The sequence below is a fragment of the Sander vitreus genome, chromosome 8 (genome assembly GCF_031162955.1).
Source record: "Sander vitreus isolate 19-12246 chromosome 8, sanVit1, whole genome shotgun sequence".
NCBI classification, from domain to species: Eukaryota; Metazoa; Chordata; class Actinopteri; order Perciformes; family Percidae; genus Sander; species Sander vitreus.
This window is the reverse complement of record NC_135862.1, coordinates 29740965-29763724: the sequence shown is the minus strand read 5'-3', so window position 1 is coordinate 29763724 and position 22760 is coordinate 29740965. Positions and strand designations below refer to the sequence as shown.

At 41.9% G+C, this 22760-nt stretch overlaps 1 protein-coding gene across 2 annotated transcripts in view; it reads right to left on the bottom strand.

Annotated features, from left to right (window-relative positions):
• Nucleotides 1-15032: 15032 nt before the first annotated feature.
• The window catches only part of mbtps1 (membrane-bound transcription factor peptidase, site 1), a 42935-nt gene continuing 35207 nt past the window's right edge, over nucleotides 15033-22760 (bottom strand). Inside the window, exons 17-23 of one of the 2 annotated variants that reach the window (XM_078257776.1) lie at nucleotides 21663-21787; nucleotides 21458-21535; nucleotides 21164-21304; nucleotides 20040-20171; nucleotides 19719-19845; nucleotides 17155-17285; nucleotides 15033-15998 (exon numbers count right to left, since the gene is read on the bottom strand). In XM_078257776.1, coding sequence (XP_078113902.1) covers nucleotides 15793-15998; nucleotides 17155-17285; nucleotides 19719-19845; nucleotides 20040-20171; nucleotides 21164-21304; nucleotides 21458-21535; nucleotides 21663-21787 — 940 coding nt within the window. In that variant the 3' untranslated portion in view covers nucleotides 15033-15792. Of the gene's footprint in view, nucleotides 15999-17154; nucleotides 17286-18587; nucleotides 19165-19718; nucleotides 19846-20039; nucleotides 20172-21163; nucleotides 21305-21457; nucleotides 21536-21662; nucleotides 21788-22760 lie in introns of those variants that run through there. The other variant, XM_078257777.1, reaches the window with a different exon arrangement.

Below are 22760 nucleotides of genomic sequence, written 5' to 3'. Positions count from 1 at the left end.
TGGCACATACGCACTATTACAACTTGTGCAATATTGATCATTTGTTGGTAGATGGGGCGATCCATTTTTTCTAGCAAAACTTTGTTCGCAAATGTTTGCTTGAATGTTGTGCGATTCAGTGCGAAAATGTATGGAAACACCTTAAAATGTCTTAAATCAATTCGATATACCAATTTGACCGCAAAACAGCATGTGACGACATTACGCACAGGTTTTTATTCGCTTTAAAGCCGTTGGATGGAAACACACTTTCACCAGCTTTATTCGCATGAGTTTTCTTTACCGAACTTCAGATAATTCAATTGACAAGTGGATGGAAACTTAGCTAGTGTTTCCCAAAGCCCAAGATGACATCCTCAAATGTCCACAACTCGAAGATATTCAGTTTACTGTCACAAAGGACTAAATAAACTCGAAAATATTCCCATTTAAGATTCTGGAATCAGAGAATAGTTGGTGGTTTATTTAATAGTTGACAACTTTATCGATAAGCCTGATCTTTGCAGCTCTCTCTCTCTCTCTCTCTCTCTCTCTAGCTATATATATATATATATATATATATATATATATATATAAAAATATATTTCTCTCTTCCCCTCTCCCTTTCTGTGTGACACACCTCTTTTGTTTACATGCCACAGATGTCAAGGTGCATTTTAGGAATAGGGACGTCCAACATTATGGCACGCAGAGACCGATTTATGTGTCAAAAACCAGAGGATCGAGGAGCTACAAAATTGGGAATTGGGATAGGCCTATGAACTAATAGATAAAACTACAAACTAATATATATATATATATATATATATATATATATATATATATATATATATATATATATATACACACACACAGTCATGTGAACAAATTAGGACACCCATGCTAAAGTTGACCAAAAAGAGGAATAAAAAAATCATCTTTAGGAAATTGATCTTAATGCCTTCATTAAAAAAAAATGAGGAAAACATCCAACCTTTAAGGACACCAATTTTCTTTGTGAATGAATAATGTATGGTTTTATTTCAGTTAGCCTAATAGCTGGTTTGATTTGCATTGAGAGATGATTTTACGGAAAGTACCCCATGCCAATCTCTAGATATGGTGAAGGGGATGTGATGATGTGGGGCTATTTTAATTCCAAAGGCCAAGGGAACTTTATCAGGATGCATAGTATCCTGGATCCATGAAATAACTGGCCTTTAAAAATAATAATCTGCCTGCCTCTATGGGAATTTAACATAGGGGTGTACTTACTTATGCCCCCTGTATTTTAAGGAAGAACATTTATTTATTTACGATACATTATTCATTCACAAAGAAAACTGGTGTCCTTAAAGGTTGGATTTTTCCTCATTTTTTTAATTAAGGCATTAAGATCAATTTCCAAAAGATGATTTTTTTATTCCTCTTTTTAGTCAACTTTAGCATGGGTGTCCTAATTTTTTCACATGACTGTAGATATATATATATATATATATATTAAACTTTTAGACTATGGTTTGAGCTGTAGAGTTAAGCCTATACAAAAACAGGTAACAGAGGAATGCTTGGTTTGCTTCTCAGAATGTGTTTCTGCATTCTAGAGCTGGGCAATATATTGATATTATATCGATATCGTGATATGAGACTAGATATCGTCTTAGATTTTGGATATCGTAATATCGTAACATGGCATAAGTATTGTCTTTTACTGGTTTTAAAGGCTGCATTACAGTAAAGTGATGTCATTTTCTGAACTTACCAGACTGTTGTAACTGTTCTATTATTTGTCAACACTACAATATTTTTTGCGGTATCGATATCGAGGTATTTGGTCCAAAATATTGTGATATATTTCTCCATATCGCCCAGCTCTACTGCATTCCCCTCAGGACAATCTCCAAAACTAGAGTGCACAGGTTCCCGAGCAGAATTTCACTCATCCACATGCTGGATGCTGGGATTCTGGGAGTCTGGGAACGTTTTACACAGAACTAGAATCAAGTCAATTTTCAGGATAAAAGTGATGACCTACTGGGGTGAAACAGTTGGATTCTTGTTTTGGCAGAAGGGGAAAAGACTTTGCAAAAATAAAACTCCCCAAATAGATTTCTATTGCAGTGGTGTGAGAGACAGGCTGGAGAAAAGAAGTGAGCAACAGAAGAAAAGTCTGACGGATGAAGATAATCTAAAAGGTGCTGATGAGGCCAAGTCAAGTCATGGCCTCTGCTGTCAACTGCAACAGATCCCAATCTGCTTAACTGATCTCAGTGGACCTCAGCACTCAGTAGATAACATGCATCTCCCCCTACAACAAACTTCCAATATAGATAAATATAAAAATCCACCTCTATTCTTTTCTTTTAATAAATAACCACAGCAGTTTGCAGCATCAACTTTTGAGATAATTGCCAGAACAATGCAGAGACCTCATATTCTAAAAGTAGAAATATCATCTTTTAATCTTATTTTTATACTTAAAAAAAAAAAAAAGGTATACGTGCAGTTTAGTGTCACACATTCCCCATACAATGTCGTTCGTTAATTATGAGCCTGGTAAACCACCTGTGCTGTTTAACAGGTGTTTTATAGTAAGTAATCAATGTTGTTGCAAATGTGCATTGTTTACAAGCGGAACAATGGCAGGACGACCCCGTTCTTCGGAAACAATGACGATCAAATTAAGGGGAAGGAGTGGAATTTAATGAGGCTAATTCCCGAACTTGTCACACCGACAGCGACATTGGAGTGGCTGGCGAGACGTCGCCTAATAGCGAATGCGATGGAGTGCACCGCTGGCCGTCACCAAGCGCGGCTGGTGCGTCTGGAAAGGGGGATAGACCGCTTCAGGTGGTACTAATACACACAGTTGTCACAATTTGCTGTGTAGCCTAAAGAAATCACGATAGGTACTACTTGCCTAACCCCCACCCCTCAAAACTCGTTTTATAAACACTAGGCTACGGCGCGAACGTAGCCTACTGTCACGAACGGCTCTGCTCACCCTGACCCAATCGAGGTACCGTCTGGGAGAGATTCTGCCTTAGAGGCGTTCAGTCATAATCCACTTTTTGGAAAATAATAAACTAACCTGTCTCAAATAAGACCCTCATCATTTGTGACGCTCACTTTTGGAAAATAATTTGTGACACTAAACTGAACGTATACCAAAAAATAAATAAAATGCCCACCAGCTCGACGGTGACTGCGCTGCGGACGCCCCCGGCTCTCCCGAACGCCCAGGGAAAGTTGAGGAGCCCGGCGCCCAGAGCGGATTTCAGCATGATGAAGATGGCCCCCATGGAGCCCAGGCGAGGCCCGGCGGCGGCCGCGTCCAGCGGCGGCTTGGCGGAAGCTGAAGTCAGCAGGCTGATGCTCTCTCTGGCTAACTCCTCCATGCTTAAATCGGCGGAGAATTCACGGCAGGACACACTGACGCACGTGCGCGCTAACAAGCTACATACATACACCCACACGAGCTCCCCGGCTGCTGAACCACCCCCCCGGGCTCGGTGCTGTGCTCTGTGGGCCGGCCTGCTCCGCTTCACCGGGCAAGGTGAGCCGGATGGAGGGAGGGCTGGGCACGGTGGAGGGCTTGCTGCTGCCTTTAGGTACTATCCGGAAACTGTACCGAAACGTTCAAAGAGAACCAGAGGGGACTTTCTATGCTTCTATTCTATTCTATTCTTCTATTCTATTATTTTTTTTTACTTTATTTTGACCTATTTTACTACACAAATGTGAATACCAATATAGGTCTACATGTCACAGTAAGATGCAGTAAAGTAGAGTACCATAACGGCATCCTCTTCGAATTTTCTATGAATGAAAGACTTCAACTTTACCATAACTTAAAAGCAACTCTGCGTGTAACTAGGGGACTCCCTGATCAAATCATGATTAAAAAAATAATAATAGTTTGGCATAACTTGTCGGCCAACTTACAATTATTAATTTATTTCGTTTGTTTGTAAGGGACCATGTACAATAGTAAACATATGTTACTATTTCATGAAATCTGTCGATTATTCGATTAATCAATTAGTTGTTTGGTCTATAAACTATCAGAAAATTGCGTGTTGTGTCAGTGCCAAAGCCCAAGATGACGTCCTCAAATGTTTTGTTTTGTCAACAACTCAAACATATTCAGTTTACTGTCACAGAGGGGTGAAGAACCTAGAAAATATTCACATTTGAGAACCTGGAATCTGGACTTTTTGTTAAAAAATATTCAAACCAATCAATCGGTTATCAACCGAGTTTGATTAATTTAATAGCTGACAACTAATTGATTAATCGGTTCATATTTGCCACTCTATACTTTTTGATGTATTATACCACTGTTAAGCTTAAGTGTAGGCATGTGTGGGAGTGTGTAGGTATGTGTTAGGCTACAGCCTTGCTGAGAACAAAACAATTTGAACTTCGGTCCAGGCATGTAAGTGTTTGGCTGCCTGGCTCACTGTCAAATCTAGTGATGTCAATAAGTGAGGGGGAAGAAAATGTGGGCAACAGGAATGGGAAAGTTTCAGGAATGGAGGCCGCCACATGGATAAACCAGTAAAGTCTGGTGTCGTCTCTTAGTGTGACGCAGTGGACGTGACTTGAAGGGACGTGATGTGTAAGAGCAAGAAACTGAGAAGAAAGAGACCAAAAGTGACACGAGCGAGGATGGGGATCAGGCAGAGTTGAAAAGATATGAAAAGTATGTCTGGGATGCCTGTGTGTCACCAGAATGTCTTGCTGACCAGGCTGTTACATGCAGTTAAGTTAAGATCAGATATACTGTAAGAGGAATAAGGGACTTGATAGAGTCCCATATGGACAAAGTTGTTTTTACCAGTGGTGGAGTGTATTTACCCAAGTACTGTACTTAAAGTGACTTTTAAATGTTTCTGAAATGTTCAATCTGATGATCTTCAATGACCTGTAGCAACAAACTAGACTAACAGTAAAAAGAACGCTATTTTTATATAGTTTTTATTAATGCCTCTGGCCGGGTCCGTTTTTTCCCGCAAAGTCACAAAATGATTTACGGCAGGTAGACGGCGCTACAGAGCACACATTCTGATGGGTCACAGATTTTGGCGTAACACTGGAAAAGCCTGTGTTAGTGTATCTAGACAGGTAAAAGGTAGCAGGAGATTTACTTTATATAGGCCTAATTGTATTTTTATTTAATTTTAGAAGTTATCTGTTGTAGTTATGGCTGATACTGGGGCAGGGCCATCACATTAAAAAAGGAAATTAAACGAAGAACAATTAAACGCTAAAAGGGAAAGTGAAAGACAACGGGCAAACTTGAGTCACACTCGGTCAGGCTTTTAAAAAGATGGAGACAATTACAGGATTGTAAATGATTCAAACGTCCCAGAATTGGCCCTCAGGTATGTTATATGTCTATTTCATTCATAAAAATAGCTTTACAATGCGCGATGTGGTTGTACAGTCAGTAGCATTATTACATTTCGTCCCTCTTCCATTTAGCGCGGACGTTATCCTTTCAGTTTGTGTTTGTGTTAGCCTAGGGACCGTTCGTTATTTATTTCAGGGGCCACAGGAGGAGTTTTGGGATCTTTAGTCAAAATAGACCCGACCCTCCCTTCACCAGCAATACATTTTGGATGACCCTCCAAAATGATGGGGGGGAAAGGGATGACCCTCCCCAACAATGTATTGATGCCTTCTGTACTGGTTTGCACTTGGCAAAGATGTACAGATGCCCATTGCATTTCTACAGCCATGACATACATGACTAAACCTCTGCATTCTCATCTTACGCATCACACTCCTCTGTTATGGTGTGGTGGCCATTTCAGTAGATTTACTCACTCACAACATTGTTGTGGAAACACAATAAGCATGGAAACTAAATGCACACTTCCTGCATTACTGCATTACTTCAAATACTAAGTTACTCATCTAGTAAACTAGTATTCACATGGAATAAAACATTGAGACCATTCAACAAAGCACACTGGGTAATAAGACATTCAACACTGGTTGCTATGGGCTCGTCACTAGGCTTCCTTAGTCATTGTATATTTTAGCATATAGGTAAAGCTGCCGAAACTGAACATTATCCAAAACTCCATTTCTCAGACGAGCGTCAATTTGGGAGCTTGCACGCTACCACTCCTTCCTTCTCAAATACCTTGAAAAGGCTGTCGTTTGCACAATTTCACAAATAATCACCGGAACCGAAAGGATATTTGAGTCGGGTATGGCTGCAGCCTGGAGACCCTTCATCTCATGCCTTCCCGGCTGGTGCTGTCCGCAGCGCGAGCTTTGACTTTTCAAAATAAAAGCTTGCGTCTGGTCCGCTATGTTTTCGTACAGTGTTTTGGATGTTTTTGAGCTAAACAGTACAGCAATCATGCTAATGAATAACATTACTTTTTCAGCAGATGTCTTAGTTACAACACGATGGAGCTAGCAAAGCAGTTTTGTGTTTATATGTGCGAGCAGGATTTATTCAGTTTGGGATATCCCACGGTCTGTAAAAGCTACAGCTCAAATTGTCTGGCTGACTAAACAAGGAGGGATCCATCTGCTAGCGATAGGGGCCGAGACTGAGAGAGCTACATGGAGTTACATGGATAAATATGCACCAAACAAGCCACTTTGAAATGTTGCTGTTCTAATGAATACAAAAGTTGGGTGACCCTCCCCCCTAGACTAAAAAATATGGATGACCCTCCCATCAACAAAGAATAAAAAGACATGACTCCCCTATTTTCCTCCGGTGGTCCATTCCATAAATACCGAACGGTCCCCTACTATTTTCTTTTCCCTTGTCCCCCTGTACTTGTGTAATGCGTCCTTGGGTTTCATGAACTGGGCTATATGAATCTATATAAGCTATATGAAAAAAGTTATTATTACGTTGGTTGCTACAAACAAATTCTTAATGCTTTGGCTCGTGACTCAGTGACAGTGATACCCGGTTTAGCTCACGATACATCCAAAGTAGGCTAAGTTACAGTATGCAACGATGCATCTTTAACATACTCTCTTATTGTAAATGAATGATTATCTGTCTGAGCAAAACATTCGTCGCAACTATATGACCTCCCCGTAACGCTAACTCAGATTCTCTACTGGGCACGTCTGTGTCCGGCTGCGTTCCTGGTTTGTTCCGTCCTCTGTCAAGCACCATACCACACCGGGAGCGTCTTAGAGGCAGAACGTCTTGCTGTCTGACTCGCAGACTATAATGTCACTTTACAGAACAATCCCGTGTTTATTAATCTAGTATCTACCGTCTACTCCAAGCACTCCTGTAATTTAACTCTATGTCTTTTCTCTTCTGGCGTTCTCCGTAAAAATGTCGTATGATGTTTTTCCACCTCCAAGATGAATCTCTTGTTGTCCGTGGCGTGGTAGAGGAGACATATATGATATTGGGAGGTGTCTTTTGGTAAACTGACTGGATGCTCTCGCTGTTTCACTTCCTGTCCGAACGGCCCGCGGCTCGCGTGAAAATAAACCTGGCGCGTATCTTTAGCGGAGCGTAGAGCCGCTTCACGCACGCTTCTGGGACACCCCCCACGAGGCTGGTGGAATATCAAGCATTGACTTGAATGGCAGTAATTGTTTGCGGGGGCCACGGCACCTCCGGAACGCAGCGCAGATGTGCCCGGTGGAAATCAGGGGTCACTCCTAGACCTTTACGATGGCAGGTGTGGTAAAAACCCTACCACTTTTGTCCAAAGGGGCCGCTGAAATCAACATAAACTGAAAGTTACATATAGCCACTTTAAGTACAAATTTGAGTCTTTTTTCTTTTCATGCCACTTTCTACTTCTACTCCGCAACATTTCAGAGAGAAATTTTATACTTTTTACTCCACTACATTAATCTGACAGCTATATGTTGTTACATATATACAGTATCTCACAAAAGTGAGTACACCCCTCACATTTTAGTAACTATTTCATTATATCTTTTAATGGGACAACACTGAAGAAATTACACTTTGCTACAATGTAAAGTATTAAGTGTACAGCTTGTATAACAGTGTAAATGTGCTGTCCCCTCAAAATAACTCAACACACAGCCATTACTGTCTAAACCGCTGGCAACAAAAGTGAGTACACCCCTACGTTAAATTCCCATAGGCCAGTTATTTCATGGATCCAGGATACTATGCATCCTGATAAAGTTCCCTTGGCCTTTGGAATTAAAATAGCCCCACATCATCACATACCCTTCACCATATCTAGAGATTGGCATGGGGTACTTTCCATAAAATCATCTCTCAATGCAAATCAAACCAGCTATTAGGCTAACTGACATAAAACCATGCCAATCTCTAGGTATGGTGAAGGGTATGTGATGATGTGTACGTCCCCATAACAGCAGGCGGTGCTAATCTGTATTGTCGCCCAAAAAATGAAAACCGGAAATGACGAACGCGTCACGTGGGTCTGGCTTCTCCCAAATTTCTAAGCCAGACCATAATGGCGGCTCGTTCAGAATACGATCTCGTATTTTACGAAAATAGTTCACCGAAACGTGTTTCTGAAAACATTTAAAGCAAGAAATAGGCCATACAGTTGCTGAATCTGTCTGTTTTTTTATTCAACAAAGGTCAGTTTGAAAGATTTACGTCAGATTTTGAGAGGCTTTCGTCACGCTCATCCCGCTCGTCGTTTCCAGTAAGTGTTTTAACATAAGTGAACTGATTCACTCCACCAATCAGATTGGTCATTGAGTCCGACTGCCCACTGGCCGATTCAACAAGTCAAATTGGTCCAAATTAAACCCGACGGCTCCTCCGACCGACGACGGCACGGAACACACCAAACAGACTCGAGTCACGGACCTCGCCAGACTGACCGACAGTCGATAATCGGGATGGTGTGTCAGAGCCTTAAGCTACAACGTGGAGGAGGAGTGGGGGGGTCGACAGTTTTGTTGTCATTACTAAGAATTCTTCATGGGGGGCGACAGAAACTAAACACCAACTAACTAACTTTTGTTTAACGTTTGTTTATGTATGCACCAACCACCAAGGCAAATTCCTTGTGTTACTTACAGTACTTGCAATAAATCCTTGTCTGATTTCTGATTCTTAAAGCTTTCATCATCTATGTCTTTTGATGTCAACAGAAGAAAAAAAATGTATGATTGTTTTCTTGAACATAACTCATCACTCCGCAGCTTGTATGGCCTGGAGGAAGGACTAAACATGAAGTGGTCAGAATGACTTAATAGTCGAGAAGTGTCCAGTAGTAGTAACACGGGCACATCAACTCGTCAATGTCATGCCAAGAATTAATTTGGTTGTACAAAAGTCCCAAAACACATTGAGTTCACCAAAAACAGATACAACATCACTTTACTTCACTCGTGAGATTGAGTTCCTGACTTTTAATTTCATAGACGAAAACGTTTAAAGCAACAAAAAAATCAATTTGCTGCAGTCCAGTCGCAGGGTAACAGACTGTACCCAGCAGGTTGAAGCCAGCTTTCTGAAGGAGAGGAGAGACGTGCAGTGTTGTAATGTAACAAAGTAGTTATACTTTGTTAGCCTGGTTGACACCAGACCCTTCTCAGTTGTAACTGAGAGTGGGTCTGGGAAAGGTTCCATCACAGATCATTTCCAAAGGGGCGTCACCAACGGACGCCGCTCAAATGCCTCTGGGCGCATTGGATAGCCCTTCAACCAATCAGACCAACAGTCCGGGTGACGTAGCAGCGACAGCGGCATCAACGGGTTGCTGCGCTTCGGTGGCCATCATGTTGAATGTAAACAAAAAGCTGCTTGCCGTCGCTGCGCTATCGTCATCGTGTAAAGCCCGCCTCAACGGTTGTGATTGGTGCCTCGATTTGGAGAAATTGGAAATGGGCTTGAATGGGCTCTTGGCCAGACTGACTTGCAGAGCAAATCTGAAATTTGCCAGAAGTTCGTCAGGGTTTTCCAAGGCTAATACTTTGTTACTGTACTGTATGAATTCTCATGTATCATGTACTTCATTATTTATATTTCTGGGAACTTTGACTTTTACTCCACTACATTTCCCCAAAGCATCTTCGTTACTCGTTACTACAAAATAAAATCAGAAGAAATGTGTTACACTTGCGGAAAAACAGCTTTGGCAAATAATTGCTCCATTCCAGTTGGTGACCTAATGCCTGTTTGCTGCCAAGCGCCAAAACTAAAGAAGACGAGATAGCGTCACGGAAACACCTGCTGCAGGCTCTCTCAGATACTTGTACTTTTACTCAGGTATTGCTTTCAAGTACTTTATACAAGACTGGAGACGTGGACTGAATCAAGCAGCAATATTATGATTTGCATGAAAAACGTCTCCACATGTGACATATGCCTACGGAATTTTGTTAGTCTACAGGAAATTGAAAGCAGGGAGCTTTGACTTTGGAAACTGTTAAGGGGGGCACTGTGCCACACTTGACATGAGACACATACAATAATATAATCATTATTTACCAGTCCTGATAAGTGTGAAAAGTTTGATGAGTGTTTGAGCACCTTTAGCCCTTCATAAATGTGATTTATTTCTTTAAAATTAGCATTTATTACTTTCAAATAAACGTAACAACATTTAAAAGCTACATCATTCGCTGTGCCCTGTTATTTTCTTCATGTGAAGCTAACAATTATCTTTAATTTGTATCCTGTTTTGCATGTTGCCATCCCTTTTCTGAGGACCATAGCAGAGTGTGTACTTTCCCTTTCATGCAACATCATCAGCTGCTTCCTGATTGATTGCAAGTCTATCTGTTGTCAGATGATTCAAATGTGTTATAGCGTCATTTCTTATCTTTGGATATAGTGATTCCAAGTTAAAAAGGCTAAAGTCAAAGTGAAGTCACGAATCATTTGTGTTCAAGTCTAAACGCCAAGTCTAAAGTCGTCAAAGTCTCGCATTACCAGACCTTCCTTCACAGCGCTGCGGAGGAGGGTCTGGCTAGTCCACACAGCATTCCGGGATGGGAGAGAAATGTTTAATGGCATTTCAGAATTTTATATATAGTGTAAAATCACCATTAAACATGGTCTCAGTGCACTTTACAATTAAAGGAACACAGAAATAACTGACAGCAACAAAGCAATTGAACAGCATTAAAGCAGTAATAATAAATACAAAACCAGCAACATAAGAGAATAAGTGACAAAGGTTTGTTTGTGAAAGACGCAGAAAGGATGGTGTGTAATGGTTGGCTGTAGTATAATGAGTAGAGGTGGGTTTTCAATCTAGATTTAAAAATGTCATGAGTGAGCTTCTTTAACATTTAGTGGGAGGCCATCCCACAGATGAGGGGCTACAGGAGACTAAGGGAAGAAGAAACTCAAACGAGCCAGTGACACATTAACCCTCCAGTTGTCCTCGGATCAAAAGTTTCTATATCAGAAATTTGGGTTTCTTTCACCCAAATTTTCGTGGATGGTTTGCCTATACATCACTCTTCACAAGTAAAAATAAATGATCAGTTCACTAATTTCATTGAATTGGGGTTTTTTATTCAATGTTATAGCATTTGAAGAAAAATGAATAAAAGAACGTTGAAAGACATGACAAAAATGTCGGAAAAAGCTTCAAAAAACATGGGGGGAAAAACAACTAAAATGTCAAAAAAGCGCAAAAAAAAAATAGACTAAAACTTAGGGGAAAGTGACAAAACATTGAGAAAAGCGGCAAAAACGTCGTAAAAACTTCGGGGGAAAAAAGTGACAAAGACATCGGGAAAAGCAGCAAAAGTGCCAAAAAATACGACCAAACGTTTTCATTTTAGAAAAACAAAAAGATGAATGGTCGACGGGAAGACAACGCAAGGCTTAAACTAAGACAGTATATAATGGACCAACAGATCCCGTTGCTCTGGACGGAGACCAGTGAAGGATATTAGAAGCACTTTTCCGGTGAGCGCTGAGCGTTACTACGCAGCCTCCAACTGAGAGAGACGACATAAATGTGACGTGAGCAACGTGTCTGAAAGTTGTAAGTCTTCTGGTAGCTGTGCAAAGAGAAATCTCAACCATTCCCAATCTCGCAGAGACGGAGAGCGTAGGTATATGTAAGGAGATAACATAGACACAGGCTAATTATTGCTAACTAAAATGCTAGTTGACATTAGTAATTAAACTTAAACAGCTAATGGAAGTCCAAACTGCCTGAGAGCTTCTCCTGTACTATACGGTAATTCCTCTACTATGCGACAGTGAGTCGCGTGGTTATGACACAATCGTTAGCCAATTTTTATAAAAACGTCTGCTACGGAGCCATAACGTGAGATACAAGGTAATGGGGCCTTTTATACATTGTCGTGTTTCTTTAGAAATAAACAATGGACAAAAAAAGTCTTTAAACGCTTCAAAGTTATTCGCTGTCAAAGTGACGTCAAAATGAATGGCAGTCAATGGGATGCTAACGTCGGGTGATCGTTTGGTAGCATCAAAATGGCGCCATAGGAGGTTCGAGTTCTGAAGCGACGCTTACCCCCTTGGGTTTAAAGTGTCGGCCCCGAGGGTACAAATGGGAGACTTGTAAACAGGTGTGGGCGGAGGGGAAGCAGGAGTGTAGATGTCAGCCATCCTTTTATGTGCACACAGAGCTGAATGGATAAAGTAGACAGAGAGAGGTACAGGCTGGTAGGACATATGATGAGAGGAACTGATGAATTTAAGGGGATGGGGGGGGTGGCGGTCCAGGATGTGAGCAGACATCTGGGAACCGTGGGGAAAGAGGGCATGTGACCTCCACTCACCACCAGCTTTCCCAAATCTTATTAGCATAGCTAGCGGGCTCCATGCTCATTTCCCAGCTTCCCAAGGCTCCGAGGGAGATTAGTTCTCCAGTGGGGCCGTCATCCAAGAGGACGGGTGACAGATTCACAGGCTGATCTCGCCCATTAGGCTCGGATAAGGAGCCAAAGCTCAGACACCCCCCCCCCCCAGAGCACACAGACGCACATCACCTCTGATGAAATCAACCTGCATCACTGAATTCATCCCATAACCGATACTAAAAACCACGAGTGAGATGGAGTTAGTCCAAATTCAATCTATAATTACTCCACAGAAAAATGTAACCGCTTCTCAAAAGTCTGCGAAGGAAACACGATGCGTGTCACTAACCCGCAAGAATGGAAAGGAGAGAAAAGAGGGTTACACTTTACTCTTAAGGTATCTACATAAGAGTGACATGACACTGTCATGAACGTGTCATAAACATTCTAAACAAGTCATAAAGGTTTATGACGTAACGCTTCTTTTTAGTGTCATTCGGTTTTTGTCACGAAAAGTTTTGGTTAGGGCTAGGGTTCACATGTCATGTCACTCTTATGTAGATACCTTCAAGTGTTACCGAAAAGAGTGTTTATGGTGACTTTAGCCAAATGACTAGGGCTGGGTATCGTTCAAAAATGTTCGATACCAATACCAATACCCAGACTTCGATACCGGTTCCTAAAATGATATATTTTTTTTTTTCGATATCAATTTTATAAAACAAAAAGAAATGACATCACGGCACAAATCGTTCCATTTGTCAGTTCCTCCTACGTGAGCCGTCTCTGTGCGCAATGCAGTTTTTCCTGCTTTTCCTGTGTAACGTGAGACAGCCAATCACAGACATTATTAGATCTTGGTAGAAGCACGCTGCATGCTTATTGGCTCAATGACGCTGATGAGATTTCCTCCCTAGGTACTGAAATAGCGTATCGAATGACCTAGGGATGCTTTAGAGGCAATTCGGTCGGTGCCTGTAAGTGTTGAGTTCGTTACCTAGCCCTGTCGCATCATTTCAAGAAAGAAACTGTAGCACGTTACTGGTTGTCATTGCTGGCTAAGCAATTATTTACATCACACATCTTTTAGCGGACGCTTTTATCCAAAGCGACTTACAATTGCTATGTGTGTCAGAGGTCGCATGTCGTTTGGTCAATACTTTTCCCGTTAATACTTTTTGAATTCCCCTTCTGAACACAAGACAAAATAAGTTTACTTGTGAAATTATGTTGTGCAAATGTGTTTTTTTTTCTCGATTACATAGTTTTTTGTGATTACTAGGAGCCGAAATCGAAATTGCAATCCTTTGCGTCGAAAGGAGCCAGTTGAGGTGGTTCAGGGCATCTGGTAAGGATGCCCCCTGGGCGCCTCCCTAGGGAGATGTTCCAGGCACGTCCAGCTGGGAGGAGGCCTCGGGGAAGACCCAGGACTAGGTGGAGGGATTATATCACCAACCTGGCCTGGGAACGCCTCGGGATCCCCCAGTCGGAGCTGGTTAATGTGGCTCGGGAAAGGGGAAGTTTGGGGTCCCCTGCTGGAGGTGCCCCCCCCCGCGTCCCGACACCGGATAAGCGGACGAAGATGGATGGAGGTACAACAATGCCTACAGTATAACAAGCTGGATGTAACATGCTTTAGCAAAGCCATTCTTCGAACTTTACAGTAGAAATGGAAGGTTATCCTAGGATTAGCACTATTGGAATTGGATCAGAGATATCAGCTGATAATACTATGGACTGACAAATCACCTTTTAAAAATATTCAATCTAACCAATGAGTAGACCGTAGTCATATTCAGAGCCCAATTTCACCGGTGTGGTTCAATAATGAACGAGGGTCACAAATTGAAAATCCAGCGGCATTTGGGGGAGAAAAAAAAACAAAACAAAAAACAGTATTCTCCCGTTACACAACACTGTGGGGACATCGACTAAACACAAGTTTTAATCATGGAATTCTTCTTTTGGGGTCAAAACTATTTCAGTAATCTGCTAAAATAGCAATTATTGAAGGAAGAAACAAGAACATCAATGACTCCAAACTTTTGAACGGCAGTGTATGCCTGAATGAATTTACAACTATCGTGTCTGACAAGTGCTTTATCTTGTGTATCTTGATTTGGCATTAGTACGGAAAAGGATTAGGGCCACATGTGAAAATAATTATTTGAGTTCTGACATTAAAGTCAGAACTCAAATACATTTTTTTCACGTGGCTCTAATCCTCTTCCGTACATTAGTAATGACTTCAAAAGCAACCAATACATTTACAAAAGCACAAACAACATCCAAGCAGATCACTTTGATTATGCTTTTTAATTGATGAGATATAATTGAACAAGTCTTTCACTGCTACTTTGTTAACCATGAGATCGTGGAGGATATCGACAGATGACGCCTGGCCAGAGTTCATTCATTATATAAAATATAAAAACAATGAAAAGACAGTGAATTGAAAGATATGGGCAGGACTTACAAAACAGTGGGTGGTGACACAAGAGAAGACAACTTGATCATCCAATGGTCTTTGTGTTGGAAATGTCTGCATGTGTGTGTGTGTGTGTGTGTGTGTGTGTGTGTGTGTGTATCTCTTGTACTTCTGAGTGTGTGTTTTAAGGGTACGAACAAATGCAATAAATATAAAAGTCAGACACATTTCATTCATAAAGAAACAGTTTGGTCAAAGAAGAGCCAGGGAAATGTAGACAATGTGTCTGTCTCCAACAGGCATGTTTAGGGCCAGGTGTACACTGTGTGTTTTACATCATGTGTGTGACATTGTCTAATACTGTTCAGTAGTCCACAAACAATCACCCACGGACAGGCTCGAACAGACAAGAGGCACAAAAACTGTATCAGCATCCGAGAGACGCCGGGAGTACGTTCACCTCTGGCCCCGTCTCGAGTTTAAGAGTCTGCCTCGACAGTTCATTAGACTCCATGTCATTCCACACCTCCAGTGTTGCTACTCAACACAAGCCGTCCGTTTACCAGCGTCTCAGTTTTGGGAGGCGAATCCAGCACTCCAGCAGCAGCAGCTCGGAGTTGAAGTCCCGGTCAAACGCCGGGGGTTTTCCCAGTCGTCGTCTGCTGCTGCTGCTGGAGATACGTGGGCCGTTTGATGCGGGGCTTCCTGCGCTTAGGCTTGCTCTTGGACTTTGTGAGCTGGACCACGAAGAAGGACAGGACGACCATGGCTCCCAGGAAGGCAAACACGGGGATGGTCTGGCCCACTTCTTGGTTGTAGCGACCGGGCATTATCCCTTGAGGGGATAAGGTCACAGGTCACATGGGGTCAGTAACTACCTTTAACATCTTCATTCTTACACACTGCAGTCACTCCTTTCATTTAAATACCCGGTTATATTCATTAACACATGCTACTGCTACAAATGCTATTTTTAAAGAAACATTTTGTTGCTATGAGTTGTTGTAAAAAAAAAAAAAAAAAAAAAAATTATAAAACTTTTGCTCAATGGATATTAAAATTCTACTTTTATACATTCTCTCATAAATAATAATCAGCCACTTCGATAATCAATGGTGAAAAGTTGATGAACGACACGTTTCCCCTTTCCATGTCGTATATTAATACCATTAGTACCGCAAATGCTACTGTTATGTTACATTAACAGGTTTTAAAGTGCCCATATTATGAAAAAAACAAACAAACAAAAAAAACACACTTTTTCTGAGATTTGGGGTGTTATGTTGTGTCTCTGGTGCTTCCACACACATACAAACTTGGAAGAAAAAAAAAACCATCCATGCTGTTTTGAGTGAGATATGGTTTCTGAATGTATCCTGCCTTCAGTCTCCGGGGAGCTGGTCAAAATCGACAGGGCTATCTACGTCATCGGCCGAAACATTTGGTGTGTGCTAACCACTTTAACTAATACCACATCAGCTAGCTGTTTCTCCAACTTCGGTCAGTACAAGGCAGGATTAGCCGGGAGACTTCTTCTAAATATACTGCAGATGAGGGACATGTAAGTAGTTCTATACAATTTATTTTGTAGATTAGGGTGAACTCGTGTGTGTTGTAGTAGTGTTTTGCCATTGAGAACGAGGTGGCTAACCGCTAGCAGCGTTGGCTTCTAGCTAGTAGCCCAATACCTAGCTACTGCGCAGCACCTAGGTAATGTGCAACTCCCAACAAAGACGGGATAGAAGTGCGATGCCTCACTCTGTTGCTAAAACAGAGAGCTCAACACTCAGGGTGAAAAGAGGAGCTGCAGCAATGTGCAGTACGACAAAAATATGTTGTTTTTTTGAAAATTAAACCATGTAAACCTATTCTGGTGCAACCTCAAAATACAATTATGAACCTGAAAATGAGCATAATATGGGCGCTTTAAATCAATCTAGTCCACTGCTGTTCACAAAACAAAATAGTAATAGGTTTGAACTGTGTGTTACCTCCCGGGATGTCCCAGGCTCCACTCTCCCCAGGAGACAGAGGTCTGACCTGGGGACGGTAAGCCCTTACGTTGGGCAGAGCCACTTTGTCCAGATCCACGGAGAGAAGCTTCTGGTGCTTCCACAGGTTACTGAGAGCACGGCAGGGAGAGCAACAAACAAGAGAGAGAGAGCGAGAGAGAGAGAGAGAGAGAGAGAGAGGCTGAGACAGATTTTAATGTAAACAATAAAATGTGTGCATGCTAGGGATGCTAATTTAGATTTTTTTCCCCGAGCGATAGCCGACCATCATTAACCGATCATTAACTGTTTACCGACAAGCGTGCAACTGAGTCCCAGTTCACCCGTCCGAGAGGCTTGGACATACTTTCCGTGTTCCACGGTCGTGCAGCCACGATGCCGCGTGCATTGTCGTCGACACACGCAGCCACTTGCCAGGAACCCCGAAGCAAGTCCCCGGAGACCGAGCTTGTCTCTACCAGATCCACCTGTGAGGTTGTCAGCTGCGTGTCTGCCTGGCATACTAGGACGGCCAAATTAACCCGCAAGTCCTTATGTGGCCTTATGTCCTAATAATATAGTTGTATGTGTCACCTGTCCAGCAGGGAGCCACAAACTTGCAGCTTAAAATGCAACTTGCTAGTGCAAAGTTAGCACTAGCAAGGTTTAGAAATAGATTGTATAGCCTTTTTTTTTCTTTTATCAGTTTTTTAATAACTATTTCTTTGTTTTGTTACAATAATATCGTTTTTAACTGAACTTTTAACTGTAGTTTAACTGAATCCTAATTAACATCCCTGGTGCATGCTTTTAATCCATCGCCAAATTTAAGCTTTATTTCATGAGACGGATTTGCTTTTACTTTGATTAGCTCTGTTGACGGGATGGAAAAAAGGAAAATTGCTGCCAAAAAGGGACTTTGGCCTCTAGTTTCCTGGCAGTACGTGCTGGCAGAAAGACCAGTGGCAGTGTGTGTAAGGACTGATTGATTGATTTTATTTGACCACTTAAATATAAAAAATATGAAACAGTACTCTGTGTCATACATTCAAAATACATAAATAGTCAGGGATGACACAATAAAGCCCGAAGACTGATTTCCATTGTGGTCCCTATAAGGGCAGGGGGAGAGGACACGTGGCAGCAGATCACACATCATTCATTCATCATACATTAAACAAATTCATCCATATTATACAGAAAAATGTATTAAAATAGACTATATGATATAATAATGACTACGATTGGCACCTAAGCCATACTTTCAAACCCTGTTTAAAACTGCCTATGCTTCTGACTGTCTTGAGTGTACCAGGTAACCGGTTCCAGCATAAAGAAAAGACTGTTTGCCCAGATTAGTGTTAAATCTGGGGGGTACAAAATCTGTTGAGCTACCCCTAGTGGAGTACCTGTGAACTTCGTATACTCTATTAAAATAATTTCTAAAATATTTGGGAACATCTCCATAAACAATTGTATGTACCATACCCAGCTGCCTCTGAGCCACTCGATCCTCAACTTTCAACCATCCCACCCTTTCAAAGTGGGAAGATTCCAGATGAGTTCTTATGGGAAGGTCTAAAATAAGCCTCATTAATTTAAGGCAGATTATCGTGGGACAGAAAAGGCGAGGCGGTGTAAGAAACAATGCACGAGTTGCACCTCTACCAGTGATCTTAGCTACTGATAACACCTGGAGTTGCAGTACGTTCACGTCTGGAGTTTAAAGCCCAGTTCAGACCAAAGATTTGCGACGAGACGAGTTGAAACTTGCAGCTACCTGCAACGGGTCGGTCTGTTCTAAAATCTACCTCGAACCCTGGGCATGCTGCGTCAAGGAATAAACCTCTATATATGTGTGCCTGCTCTACGAACTGAGCTAACCGGCCACTAACATCTGGGAAGTTAGCAGAGAGAGCTGCCATGGTCAAACCAAGCACCACATACAGACATTCAAATATCCTCACCAGAAATCGGAGGAAAAAGGAAGACTGGCGAGAGCGGAATGGGCTGTGAATGAGAGAAATTAAACGGTGTTTTCTAAAAGTTTCACAGCAGTTACATTCTAAAGCACAAATAAATGACCATCAAACACTCAACAGGTGACTTTGTGGAGACAGACGCTACACTCTAGTATGGATTTATGATCATTTGAGGAGGAGGGGAGATCATTTCCATTTGCTTGATAACATTAAAAGTAAAGCTAGGCTTTGCTGTCTGCTTCCCGACTCATTTAAAAAAAAGACTTGCGTAAGCCAGCGTCCACACTGAACTGCCGGCTGCAGACCTGTGTCTCGGGAGAGCAAGATAGAGAGCGCGAGATGAATAAGACAAACGACACATTTGCTGATTGTATCATAGCGGTTACGTTCTAAGGCACAGTGAGACAAAATCTATGTTGTCTTTGTTGTTCTTCGACCCGTGTCTGACCCACCTCTCGACCTGGGTCCCGAAGGCTAGTCGGTTAATGCGGGCTAACCCTTTCAAAACACAAAGTCCACCCTGGTTCAAACCTGGTTGAGCCCTCGGTGTGAGAGGGGCATTAGTGTTTCATCAGAACCTACCTGGGTGCTGTCTCATTGAGCGGCTGTGGCTTTGCCCAAGACAGGTGGGGGCAGGCTGGTAGTGGGCGGGGCTTAGGGTCTCCCAGGTGAGGCTCTAGAACTTTGGAGTAGCGGTAAAGATGGTTGCCTGAACGAATGGAGGGAAAATATTTGAATAATAATAATAATAATAATAATAATAATAATAATAATAACAGTAGGGTTCACAAGTTGATTTGCACAAAGACAACAACAAAGAGAGAGACATATACAATATTTCAGATGCTAAAAAAAACAACATTGACACGTCTGTTGATGTATTGTGTAACTTCCTTCCCTCACCTTCCAGTCTCTGTGGCAGTGGGCGCTCGGTGCCTGTGGGTGGAGCCACCCTGCTGTGGGAGTGGCTGAGGCTGGGAGGGGTCATACTGTACGAAGTGTACTGAAGGAGAGCGTCTAGCATCCAGAAACAGTCTGAGAGATCACAAACAACAAGTCTTATTATAATAGTAATTTCCCCACTGGGGATCGGCAGAAAATATACATTAGTACTCTATCAGCTCAGCTGTGCCCTTTGTTGTGAGTAAAAAGTGGAAAAAGCGCACGCACGCACACACACACGTGTTAAAGACGCTGTATGGCACACATATACTCATACTTGCAAACTCAGAAGGGCTAAAAAGGTGACACATTTTACACCCCCCCCGGAGAAGAAAATAAAAGGGAAAACAACATTTTCCCGGTGCTAAAACGATACTTTTAAAACGGTGCCTATATATATAGGCACCGTTTTAAATCCGTTTGCCAAGTGTAGTGTTAACTAGCTAACGGTAGGCTAACGTTACCTGCTGCCAAGTGTAGTGTTAACTAGCTAACGGTAGGCTAACGTTACCTGCTGCCAAGTGTAGTGTTAACTAGCTAACGGTAGGCTAACGTTACCTGCTGCCAAGTGCAGCGTTTACTTCCGTGACATGCGGCAATGTTTAGGTTGCCTCTAACGTCCGTTTTCCAAGCATCAGAGAGAAGTGCAGGCATTTCAGTGGCACCGAAATCCACGTTGCAATTCAGTCCGGTAGATAACGGTCGTTAAGGGACCGGTGCCGTATTAGCACCGGGTCTCGGGCCCCGCCCCATAAAATAAAAACTCTTCGGATCTACACGATTCACGTGGATGACATTTTCCCATTCAAAACGGTAATTTTCGCCGAAAAGCGACTAGTTTGCAGGTATGTATACTGTATGAAAGAATTAAGGAGTCACTGTCCTCTATTGCAATCAGTCAAATTGAATTAATTTCTTGTTCTCACTGTTTTTACTATGTCTGTGTGTGTCTTGGCATGTAGCTTCCAAAACCAAAGTTTTAATCTGAGTGCATGTGTTTGAGATATATATATATATATATATATATATGTGTGTGTGTGTACATTAATTCTTCCCAAACACAGACACACACCAGGTGAGGTTACCTTTTTGTCTGTGGCTGTCGTCTATACAGTTAGAATCGCCGTACAGAGCGATGCGACCTCCCCCGTCAGACGGTGTTTGGTATAGTCCGAGGATGGGAACTCCCTCCACCACTGCTGTCTCCTGCTTTAACACTTCCAGACCTGTGTAACACACACACACACACACACACACACACACACACACACACACACACACGTTATATATGAACTAAAGACATATTAAGTCTGCATGGCTGCTGGCCAGCACTGTGCTACACTAAGCTCTGATCAATGCTTTAAGAGGGGTGCTGGTACCTTGGTCCTTTAGATTCTTAGCAATCACTATTCCATCTTCTGGGAAACGGGCGATGCTGCAGCCTGAGGCATAGTACACTGAGAAAGAGAGTGAATATATCTTCATTTTCTAAAAAAAAAAAAACTGAATAAAACAACAGGAATGATGACCAGAGGAAATGCCATCAGAAACCGGAATGAGTGAGAGTGCGAGTGTGTCTCTTACTGTCATGATCAGCCAATGTGAAGTCTCCCTCGTACAGCCCATCACTGAAAGCCATCCCCCACACGGAGATCAGGTCGTTCAGAGCTGGTACGTTAGCGCCCCCTGTGTCTGGCATCCACCACTGTCTGCAGGTCACATCAAGGAAACCATCTCTACAACCATTCATATAGGCAAGACAAATATAAATCTACATAAAATAACAATCAGGGAAGGATCCACTATTGCAAATTAGAAGACAGAACTAAGCATTACTTTCAATTTGACATCTGTCAAAAACAGAGGATTGATTAAGGAAAATAAGTGGCCACATTAAAACACATCCTCTTTTCACAGGAATAAATCAGCATGAAATCCAACACAACCTGGCTCAAAATAACTGTAGGTTATAAGGGATAAAAATGGCAACTTTTTAAAAAAAAAATCCTACGAGAACAATAAGGACTTTTTTATTTATGAAGTAAAAACGCTGTGTTCCTTACACAGAATGAATAAATCTGAAAGGAACCAGCGCCATTCAATTAAAACTGAATTACTCAGCATAATATTTTGAAGCCATACAGACTATATTTAACTGAATTTAATTGACTTTTAATCCTGTGGATATTGTGCAACAGCTTGGGTGGGATATGAATGGAGCAGCGAGGAGTCATGAGTAATTTCTAGCCCTGCATGAGGAGCACTGATATGAGTCTGAGAAGTCGTGATATATTACATCTATTACAGAGCGAGGAGGCATAAATAGTGTCCAACACTGCAGCGAGGGAGCTAGCATTAGAAGATGATGAAGCTGCTGGTGAAAGCAGGAGCTTCTGAGGTAATAGTCGTTTATCGTTGAACTGCCTCATTATGGAGGGAGAGGCCACAGATCATTTTAGAGAAACAGATACAGGCACCAATCGCAGTCAGAGAGGACTTTAAAGCACTGATGCACAATAATGCAGTTCCAGTTCCTGCAACTCGTATAGAAAAACACAATGAATCAAAGAAGCACTCTTACTTATTGAATTTGCCCTGAATTGCTGAAGCTGCAATTTTGCAGTTTGTTTTTTTAGAGCCAAGTGAGAATGCTTTTATACTTCTTAAACATGATCTGCAGTG